General features: G+C 39.4%; 1 protein-coding gene across 1 annotated transcript in view; it reads right to left on the bottom strand.

The window, feature by feature from the left end:
- EPHA6 (EPH receptor A6) overlaps positions 1-12,064 on the bottom strand; it is a 975,318-nt gene that overhangs the window by 32,194 nt on the left and 931,060 nt on the right. Inside the window, exon 16 of the mRNA XM_069550620.1 lies at positions 1,142-1,291. Within this exon, the coding sequence (XP_069406721.1) occupies positions 1,142-1,291 (150 nt within the window). The remainder of the gene's footprint in view (positions 1-1,141; positions 1,292-12,064) is intronic.

Below are 12,064 nucleotides of genomic sequence, written 5' to 3'. Positions count from 1 at the left end.
GGGCTTTATAGAGCATGGTTGCACAGCGTTTGATGATCTTGAACCTGCTACATGTAGGTTCTGGACCTGGCATTCTCCAGAGTCAGTAGGCACAAGAACAGGCACTCAGTTTTGGAATTAACACTCTAAGTCAGGGAGAAACAAAAGTCATGGTGAGCTAACCAAAACCCAGTCTTCTTGGTGTCCAGTATTCAAAAAGATTAACCTTTCTCTGTCACTGAACATATTTGGACCACTTGAGGTTGGGATGGGATAATGAGTATGAGGTGTGGAGGTGAGGCTCAAGCAGTTGAATGGAAAAAACAGAAGAGATGTGACAAGAGTTGACTACGTTTATGGATTTTCTAAAAAATCCATACCCACACAGTCTTTGTTTCCATCTGTGAGCATTCAGAATCCCATCAGAGTTGACTTCCCATTACCACTGTCTCCTAAACTGTTAGATACTTCGAAGAAGGCAGGTGAGTGGACAGCGTCTGGATTCTAGGCTGAGGGAAGGGGGTACGAAAATGTGTCTGCAGATCTGACAGCACAGTCACTTGCATTGTCAGGATTCTAGCATATTTTGACTACTGTCTCTACCACGTCCAACAGTCCATAGAGGTCAAATGTGTGCTAACTACCCTCTTCTATAATATTAGCCACCAAGGTAACTTTTACAGATAAAATAGATTGCAAAAAGGGTCATGTATCTCGAAAGAACCATATATTAGATGATGTATTGATAACACATTGCCTGAAAGCATTTAATATTTTTCTGCTAAGTTTTCTCCTAATTTTCTCTTTACAGTACTACATTAGATTGCCCTAAGGAAGAAATGAAAGGTAAACATTATTCTTTGTTTTTTGAAACTTGTAGGGCAGGCTCTTGCATAGCACAGTTAGGCTGCCTTAGAACCACATGTGTGTGTTCAGTATTAGACGTAAGACATGGATAGGTACTTACGTGACAAAGCCCATCAGCTGGCCCTTACCACACCAAACACAGCTCAGAGTGAAAGGCTACTCAACTTCAGCCACAAACCCTGGACAACTCTGAGGAAGATAAGGGCTAATCTGAGTGAGGACAAATGGTGTTTCTTCATCAATGATAATGTGTCTGCACTCACAAAGTGGCGGTTTAACTGCGGATGGCACTTACGTCTTGGTTAGACATTTCCCAATAAGGTCTCTCTCCATAGGACATGACCTCCCACATGACAATGCCATAGCTCCATGCATCACTTGCCGAAGAGAATTTTCTGTAGGCAATAGCTTCTGGGGCTGTCCACCTTATAGGAATTTTCCCACCCTGGAAAACAAAATGAAGATTTTTACAGCTGGGTCACAAGTGTATTAAAGGTTGAAGTGGAACTGCAATTAAACACATTTTTATTAGAAAAACCTAAACACTGCATGATAGCAGTGGCATTTAAAAAAAAGAAAACTAAAACCAGAATAATGTTAAAATGTCAGAAATAAAAGTTTTAATGGGAAATAAGTCACACTTCAGAAATATTTTATTTCATTCATTAGAGAAATTTATTTTCACTTTTCTGAATCACACAATTAAACTCACTATCATGCCATCTGAAGAAAGTTCTACATTACAGAACATTAAAACTGAATTCAACATTCATTAAACATTGTATTGCAGGTATAAATAATGATAATAAGTTCTAACTTAATTGAAGTCAAATGGTTAAATAAAGAGCTGAGATTTCTCTCTCTAAACAATTTAACATCTATCAGAACTTTATTTCCTTTTCTTTTCATTTTTTTATCTGCTTCGATCACTTTTACTTGAAATTTAAAAATCCATGAACATTATACAGAAGCCCGCGAGAAAGATAATCTTTCCTCAGAACTCCTTAGCTTAGTTTATATTTTTGTACTTTTGTCTTTAAGTTAACATTGGAACATATTAAAGAGATTAAATTACATGAATTTAATCTATACTGTGCAGGTATTAAAGTTTTCTATTGTGTTATACTTATTTTTTTATCAACACATTACATTTTTATCTCGCGAAACACGCTATAAGCCCTTTTTACTACAATGACAAGAATAAAACAATTCATCCATTTGATTTACAATCTGAAATCTTTGCAGCTCTGAACAGCAAGTTGAGCGAGGAGAGCAAGCCAGGTGCCACTAGATGGCGGAAGAGAACAAGGAGCGGTTCCTAGGCGGCGGTCTCCGAGCCGGTGGAGAGGGCTTCAATTCCCAAGAAGGGAACGACAGTCAGAAAACCCGCCCGCCCAGAATTGTTTGATCATTACCAGCACTTTCATGATCACATCATCTGGTCACCTGGTGTGCTCAAAGTCCGGTATTAGCGTGAGTGGGCTGGAGGGAAATAAAAGGTGGATTCTCTGGCCCTTGAGAAATTTAGGGCGAGCAACTTTAAAGAGGAAGATGTTAATCAAGTAATCGAAACACTACTTATTTGTAATCTAAACACTACTTAGCAAGGAGAGATAAGAAAGCCTTCCTCAGTGATCAGTGCAAAGAAACAGAGGAAAACAATAGAATGGGAAAGACTAGGGATCTTTTCAAGAAAATTAGAGATGCCAAGGGAACATTTTATGCAAAGATGGGCACAATAAAGGACAGAAATGGTATGAACCTGACAGAAGCAGTAGATATTAAGAGGTGCCAACAATACACAGAAGAACTACATAAAAAAGATCTTAATGACCCAGATAACCACGATGGTGTGATCACTCACCTACAGCCAGACATACTGGAATGCAAAGTCAGATGGGCCTTAGGATGCACCACAAGGAACAAAACTAGTGGAGGTGATGGAATTCCAGTTGAGCTATTTCAAATCCTGGAAGAGGATGCTGTAAAAGTATTGCACTCAATATGTCAGCAAATTTGGAAAACTCAGCAGTGGCCACAGGACTGGAAAAGGTCAGTTTTCATTCCAATCCTAAAGAAAGGCAATGCCAAAGAAGGTTCAAACTACCGCACAATTGCACTAATCTCACATGCTAGCAAAGTAATGCTTAAAATTCTCCAAGCCAGGCTTCAACAGCACGTGAACCATGAACTTTCAGATGTTTAAGCTGGATTTAGAAAAGGCAGAGGAATCAGAGATCAAGCTGTCAACATCCGTTGGATTATCGAAATAGCAAAAGAGTTCCAGAAAAACATCTACTTCTGCTTTATTGACTATGCCAAAGCCTTGATTGTGTGGATCACAACAAACTGTGGAAAATTCTTCAAGAGATGGGAATACCAGACCACCTGACCTGCCTCCTGAGAAATCTGTATGCAGGTCAAGAAGCAACAGTTAGATCTATACAGGGAACAACAGACTGGTTCCAGATAGGGAAAGGACTATGTCAAGGCTATATATTGTCACCCTGCTTATTCAACTTATATGCAGAGCACATCATGTGAAATGCCAGGCTGGATGAAGCATAAGCCAGAATCGGTTGCCAGAAGAAATATCAATAACCTCAGATATGCAGATGACACCACCCTTATGGCAGAAAGCAGAGAAGAGTTAAAGAGCCTCTTGATGAAAGTGAAAGAGGAGAGTGAAAAAGTTGGCTTAAAGCTCAACATTCAGAAAACAAAGATCATGGCATCCAGTCCCATCACTTCATGGCCAATAGATAGGGGAACAATGGAAACAGTGACAGACTTTATTTTGGGGGGCTCCAAAATCACTGTAGATGGTGACTGCAGCCATGAAATTAAAAGATGCTTGTTCCTTGGAAGAAAAGCTATGACCAACCTAGACAGCATATTAAAAAGCAGAGAATTACTTTGCCAACAAAGGTCCGTCTAGTCAAGGCTATGGTTTTTCCAGTAGTCATGTATGGATGTGAGAGTTGGACCAAAAATAAAGTTGAGTGCTGAAGAATTGATGCTTTTGAACTGTGGGTTTGGAGAAGGCTCTTGAGAGTCCCTTGGCTTGCAAGGACATCCAGCCAGTCCATCTTAAAGGAAATCAGTCTGAATAGTCCTTGGAAGGACTAAAGCTGAAGATACGAAGCTCCAATACTTTGGCCACCTGATGCAAAGAACTGACTCATTTGAAAAAAACCCTGATACTGGGAAAGATTGAAGGTGGAAAGAGAAGGGGACAAACAGAGGATGAGATGGTTGGATGGCATCACCAACTTGATGGACATGAGTTTGAATAAGCACTGGGAGTTGGTGATGGACAGGGAGGCCTGGCGTGCTGCAGTCTTTGGCATTGCCAAGAGTTGGACATGACTGAGTGACTTAACTGAACTGACTGAAACACTACTTACTTGAAGGCAAGTGAGGTTCACCCGAAATAGTAATAATTAGGTTTCACAAGGCAAATGAGAACATTAACAGAATCTGCATGTTAAAGACCTGTGGCAAGGAACTGTTTAAAGTAGCCTTGGGGAAAATACCTTGATTCGGTCCCTTTATTTTATAGGTGAGCTGACTGAGCCCAGGGTTTAGAGATTTAGAGGCTTAGAGATTCTCTCCTATGTTATTAAGCACACAATATTAGCTAATGTGATCAAAGTAGTATTATGGGGCGTTGATATAAAGATGTAAATATTTCAGCATGGGAGAAAAGGTGGATCAAACTAACTTTAATGTTTTAACTCTGAGTGCCAATGTAGGAGACCTGAGTTCCATCCCTGGGCCAAGAAGATCCCATGGAGATGGAAATGGCAACCTGCTCCAGTATTCTTGCCTGGAGAATCCCATGGACAGAGCCTGGTACAATCTATGCTGTGCTGTGGTTAGTTGCTCAGTTGTGCTGTGCTGTGCTTAGTCACTCAGTTGTGTCTGACTCTTTATGACCCCATGGACTGTAGCCCATAGGGTCTCAAATGAATTGGACAACAATGCAACAACAACAATCTATAACCATATATCACATTAATATAATGCAACGGAGCCTGAAATGGGGTTTTCATCCTTGGGGGCAGTGCCAAATTAAGAGCAGGAAATTAAATATACAAAGTTGGTGATAGAAGTTTAAGAGGGTGGTGAGTCCAGGAAGGAGGGTGCAAGAGGATTCATTCTTGTTAAGTAGAGTTGCCAGATAAAATAGAGGACCCATAGCTAAACTTGAATTTCAGATAACAAATACTTTTGTTTAATATTAGTATGTCCCATGAAGGAATTTATTTTTTGGTACAGGTATGTCCCAGATATCACATGAGATATATTTATACTAAAAATATATCCATTGTTTGGGCTTCCCTGGTGGCTCAGCAGTAAAGAATTCGCCTGCAATGCAGGAACCATTGGAGATGCCGGTTTGATCCCTGAGCTGGCTTCCTAGGAAGCTGGGAGAGGACATGGTGACCTACTCCAGTATTCTTGCCTGGAGAATTCTATGGACAGAGGAGCCTGGTGGGCTACAGTCCATAGCATCACAAAGAGCTGGACATGCCTGAAGTGACTGAGCATGCATGCACATATTCATTGTTTACCTGCCATTCAAATTTGACTGGGCATCTTATAGTTTTGTTAGCGTTAGTTGCTCAGTTGTGTCTAACTCTTTGCAACCCCATGGACTGTAGCCTGCCAGGCTCCTCTGTTCATGGGGATGCTCCAGACAGGAATACTGGAGTGGGTAGCCATTCCCTTCTCCAAGGGATCTTTCTTACCCAGGGATGGAACCCAGGTTTCCTGCATTGCAGGCATATTCTTTACCTTCTGAGCCACCATTTATTCAACCCTTAACCAAAGGGAATTAAAAAAATTAAGAAATGGGAACATTGTAAATGATCTGCCAGAACACGGTGTTCTGAAAAAACTAGGTGGTCTACACCTTAGGAAGGGACAAGGTTACTCAACTTGTTTTCATGTACCAACACTGCAACAGCCTTTGTTTTATTGTGCTGTGGCTGAAGCTCCTCAGGCTTGTGGCTGTGCTTTATGAAGCCACTTAAGTCAGGCTCAGGTTGCTTTCAAATACAGAATCCGCACTTCCCAGAGAATAAGTTAACAGTCTGTAGATCTGACCTCAGAACAGAGGCAGGAGCAGCAGCCTCGCCCAGAATTTCTGATTCTGGTTATTTCTTGGTCTCCTGGCAAATAGTATGTGGAAGTGTGACTTGCTAGTCGGCTGGGTTGATTCTTTACTAAATCTTTGTGAGTTCTATTGAGGCAGGCTGAAAAATGGAGTTAAGGGTTATTTTATGCGCTTTCACTTATAAATGACATCTCATATAAAGGAGTCACATATAAATGTATACTTCCTATAACTTGATAACACATATAAATGATAATTTTAGCACTTTCCTTCCTAAGATTTTATCTGTTTCCTCAAGGGGAAGATATTACAGAATATTTGATTAATAAGCATTGCTACACACTACAGACTGAATTGTGTTCCTCCAGAATTCACATGTGGAAGCTCTAACCCTCAATGTGACTGTAATCTGGAGCTAGGCCCTCTGAAGAGGTAATAAATGTAAGTGAGATCAGGAAGGTGGGCCCTACTCCAACATGACTGGTGTCCTTATTACAAGAGGAAGATACACCAGAGGTGTGCAGGCACAGGAGATAGGCCATGTGAGGACACAGCAAGAAGCTGACCACCTGCAAGCCAAGGAGAGAGGCCTCAGGAGAAGCCCAAACTGCCAATACCTTGAATTTGGAAGTCCAACCTCCATAACTATGAAAAATTAATTTCTATTATTTGAGCTGCCCAGTCTGTGGTATTTGCTATGGTAGCCTTAACAGACAAATACACTGAAAAAATACACTAATATACTAAAATATTTAAAATAACCAATTTTTCCCCTAAGACGAGCAACAAGGCAAAGGACAGTATATCTTCATTTCAAATTTTATTCCAGGTGTCATATTGCAATAGAAAGGGTGAGCTAGAATAAACCTTAAAATATGATGTATTTTAAAAATTGGCAAAGAATTTTTAATGTAGGAGATATCATTCTCGTTAACAAAAAATGCATGGTAACATGAACCTGAGAGTATACACGAACTGCACTGTCAGTTTGCCAATAATTCTGAGCATATATGGGATGGCGATAAGAAAACATTCAAATCTTTCTTTTTCTAATGAGAGGACCTATACTAGATATACTCTTTATATAAAGTACAAGATGAGGCAGAAAGGAAGAGGTCCTTAAGATTATTACACCGTCTCTACTGCCTTTCCTACTTTAGAGGAAATGAAGTTTAGTTCTTAAAAAATTTTTTTTAATTGAATGGCCCAACAAACTCCTGTGGCTTAATCTCATCTACTTAAAAATATTTTTGCCCATGATCCTGAATCATAGACAGAGAAATTCACTAAGGTGCTTTTTTTTCTCAAAGCATTAACCACCAGATGTTTGTTTCAGGTTGCAAGAATAAACAAATAGTACTTTAGACTTGAAATCATAATCATTGGGACAGTGCATGTTGCTTTGCCATATGTTTGTGAGAAAAAAAGAAGTTACCAAAGATGCTAATCAAAATGACTGGAAAGGCTCAAAAGCCTTCTCATTTACTAATACCTCCCTTTTGCAGCAAACTTAATCACTAGAGAACAAAGGAGAAACAGGAAGTAAACAAACTGCATATCACTACTGAAAAGTTTGTTGGCAAACCTTTTTTTCTGTTTTTCAAGTCATATCCAGAGCTTGATTTGTAATAACTAGGTAGAGAGACTATAGCAGGAAAAAGTGGCAACAGGAGCCCTGGGTATGTGTACACTCTATACCCCTCATGGAGCTGCACTGATATTATAGTTGTATTTAACTCACATCTGAGTTTTAAAACCTAAGCTGCTAATCTTCAGCAGAGAGAACAATCAATTGAAATACAGTAACATAATGTTATAGAGGCTTAATACTGAAACCAAATGGAAAAATCCCATTGAGAAAGAACACAATAAAAATCTCTCATTTCTCATTCACTGGATTTGATGGTTATCTTAAAAAAGCAAATGGCTTGAATAGACACCAATTTGCCTGCAGACTTTCCTTTTCTTATTTCCTCAGTCTGTCTCTGTAGTACCCAAACTCCAAGGAGTATAAAAATTATAGTACAGAAAACATAGATACCATGCTTAAAAGATTAGTTTAAGGAATTTTTAATCGCAATTTCGACTAATGTTTTTCCATATGAGCTGCAGATTCTAAGTGAGAGTCAGCTCTACCATAACCCATTGTGTGACCATGGGCAAGTCTTAACTCCTAGTCTTTTATTTTTGATACGCAAAATGAGGGGACTCGATTTAATGATCATAAAACAGTAAAACATGATGATTTTAATATTTGCCTACAGTGTCTCAGCTCAGAATAAATTGTAAGGAGGTTGATACATAAACTGTGTGAACAGAGAGCCTGATGACAGACAGCAAAGAAGACAAGGGCACTCTTACTATATTTCTCAGGTCAGTGGTCACAGTGATCATCTCGAGTGGTAAGCAAGAGTTAAATAACCACTTTTTAAGAAAGTGAAAGCATGATGAATACATTTTAGGAAAGCATAGGCTAGATACATTTCCTTTTTTCCCTTTATTTTTAAATCTTTATAGGTTAAAATACTGAAAATGAGTAACCATTAGTTATTTATCTTGATAGGTTAAAACACTGTTAATCTATTAATGAGTAACCATTAGTTATTTAGAAAACTCATTATAAGAAAACTTACTGACGAGGGCATTAATGTGTTTTCTGAAAGATCACTTTACAATTTCTTGTCAGTGGGATTATCTGTGGCAGAATGGTCTGGTTTGGAGAGCACTGGTGGGAAATCAGCATTTTGGGCCTTCTGCCTTAATCTGTTATGTTGTCCTGGGAAGTTGTAGCAAATCACAGAGATGTTACAACAGAGTAGTTATATAAACAACTTTCACTAAGGGGATATTCTTTCTCTAGAGAATTATTGATTTTGAGAGATAAACCCATCTCTGAGCATCTCTCTGTTGTTTGTATCCCAAAATCAACAAATTAAAATATTATGGTGCACAAATATTATCTGGAGCAAGTCTTTTAAAATGACAGTACCACTCCCTCTCAGAGGGGTATGCTCTTTCCTCCATTGACATTTATTGATCTCGAGCAACTTTGGTACTTTGGTGAAGTTTCATGTTCTTCTGAATACGGGTTTAGTATCTGTCCTTCCTTGAAAAAATACTGAGGACTGCAAAGTTGTGAATTCTTTTGTAAAGGAGAAAACCTCTCCAGTTTTGGCATCTAGGTATCATTTATTAAGGGAATTAAATGTGATAGCACACATGAGCATCTCTTGTCTCTCAACACATGATAGGCACTCAGCAAATGTTATCTGTCTCCTTAATTTATGTATTTAAAATTTGTCTTATTTTGGATCTGTTTGGCTTCCAGTGCAGATTAGCTCCCAGTTTACTCATCTGAGGTCACTGAGCTCACCCACTACAGTACCCAGGGTGATCTTCTCAAACCAGAGGCACCAATTCTATTAATGGACAGGCTCTGACTCAGTTCTTATAATTTAGAGCTTGTCCTGTCCACTTTGAGGAAATCTGTGTATCTTGGTCCAGTGAGTCTGGTCCTATGTTTCACTATTGCCTTTCCAAGTGCCCTTCCACTAGCACCCTTCCATGACTGAAGACATGTCTTATTTCTCTCATTCTTTCATAGGTAAATTCTGTCATCCAAGAACATTATCTATGACTGAATGTTGGCAGTCAGATTTCTGCCTACAGATAGACCTACCTGATAATGATTGTGGATTTCTTTCCTTTTTCAGGGTATCTGTCTTCTCCCTGTAGGGTTGTGGCCCACTGGATGAGTTATAAACCTTTTCCCTAAAAAATGTGCATGTAGATACAGCCACACAAGACTTTGCATAAGCATTGTGGGATTCCCAGATATCACACTGAGATACTTTATCTATAAGCAAAAGACTCGATTTGGCATAGTGTTTTTAAAATGTAAGTCATTGATTAATAATAACCAATTTTTATAGGATAATAATTACTGTAGAAATAGATGGTAATGAGCACTGTTTTAGGCCACACGTAGATGAAATAAACCATTTTTATATTTTTATATAAACAAAGATTTTTAAAAACTTTAACTTACTTTTAATTGGGTGATTATTGCTTTACAATTTTGTGTTGGCTTCTCCCATACAACAATATGCAGCTGCTGCTGCTAAGTCGCTTCAGTCGTGTCCAACTCTGAGCGACCCCATAGACGGCAACCCACCAGGCTCCGCCATCCCTGGGATTCTCTGGGCAAGAACACTGGAGTGGGTTGCCATTTCCTTCTCCAATGCATGAAAGTGAAAAGTGAAAGTGAAGTCGCTCAGTCGTGTCCAACTCTTCGCAACCCCATGGACTGCAGCCTACCAGGCTCCTCCGTCCATGGGATTTTCCAGGCAAGAGTACTGGAGTAGGGTGCCATTGCCTTCTCGGACAACAATATGAACCAGCTATAAATATACATACGTCCCCTCCATCTTGAACCTCTCCTCCACCCTACCTCATCCTGCCCCTCTAGGTCACAGAGTACTGCATTAGCTCCCTGTGTTCTCTAGCAACCTCCCATAGCTACCTGTTTCACATATGGTAATGTGTATGTTTCAACACTATTCTCTCAATTTGTCCCAACCTCTCCTTCCCCTGCTGTGTCCAAAGTCTGTTCTCTATGTCTGTGTCTCTATTCCCACCATGCAAATAGGTTCATCGACCATTTTCCTAGATTACATAAATGTGTGCTAATATATGATATTAAACAAAGACTTCTTAACAGTTGTTCTTGTTTCTATGTGGGTAGGGCATCCACTGAGGTCTCAGGCTCATGGGTTTTAAGAATCTAGAACTCACCAACTGTTTGACCTTGGACTGAAACAGGCCTGCAATTAGGTTTTCCATGGATATGTGTTTTTTTTTTTTTTTTTAAAGTGAATCTAAATGCCTTTAGACAGACCATGGACTCTGCCGAGCACCCCCAATCCACTCTACTGTTTCACCGTCTTTCATCAGACACACTTGGCCTATTTCTTTCATCCTTCTGGCTCCTGTACGCATTACTATTGCCCCGACTCTGCTCTAACTTTAAGTCAATCTCCCTGTTCTGATTATGAAACAACTATCGACTGCTGAAATTTACTTAACACAATGTCTTTCATGAGGAGTAGGGACAGGTGAGAAATGACTTCAAATCAACATGATAGCTAACCCATCAGCTTTGTTTTCACTCTCTAAAAGAATTCTTAACTATAGAAAGACTTTCTGATTCTTCTCTCCTCACTCCATCTACTTAAAACTGCACCACATTTTATTCATGTCTAAATGAATAAACAGTTCGGTGAATGCTAATTCTTTTGTTCCTTTAATGCAACAGTGCTTATAGGGCTATTCAAACCCTCAAGAATTAGAATCCTGTACCTGCTTTCTCTTAAATTGTTCCCTAAAATAATTCATTGCCCTCTATTTCTCAGTACTCCTTTTCAATGAGAATATAGTTGCTATATCATTAAGTGAATAACACTATTCTAGGGAATATCTGTTAAATTAGATTTTCTACTCCATCCAATGAGGCAGATGAAATAGGACAAAATGTTACTAACATGTGCTAGAATTACTCACATGCATTACTATGAGAATTGTCATTGTATCTGAGTATAGATAACCACTGACAGGAAAGACAATTAAAAAAAATTACCATTCATTCTGATTTTACAAATACACTGTATGGTAAGGCCCCAAGAGGACAGCTGATTCTCAGTTCAGTTGCTCAGCCATTTCTGACTCTATGGACCCCATGGACCACAGCACGCCAGGCTTCTCTGTCCATCACCAACTCCTGGAGCTTACTCAAAATCATGTCCATCGAGTCGGTGATGCCATCCAACCATCTCATCCTCTGTTGTCCCCTTCTCCTCCCGCCTTCAATCTTTCCCAGCATTAGGGTCTTTTCAAATGAGTCAGTTCTTTGCATCAGGTGGCTAAAGTATTGAGTTTCAGCTTCAGCATCAGTCCTTCCAATGATTATTCAGGACTGATTTCCTTTAGGATGGACTTGTTGGATTTCCTTGCAGTCCAAGGGACTCTCAATCTTCTCCAACACCACAGTTCAAAAGCAACAATTCTTCGGCACTCAGCTTTCTTTACAATCCAACTCTC

The sequence above is a fragment of the Ovis canadensis genome, chromosome 1, assembly GCF_042477335.2.
Source record: "Ovis canadensis isolate MfBH-ARS-UI-01 breed Bighorn chromosome 1, ARS-UI_OviCan_v2, whole genome shotgun sequence".
Taxonomy (NCBI): Eukaryota; Metazoa; Chordata; class Mammalia; order Artiodactyla; family Bovidae; genus Ovis; species Ovis canadensis.
This window is presented reverse-complemented; position numbering and strand designations above follow the sequence as displayed.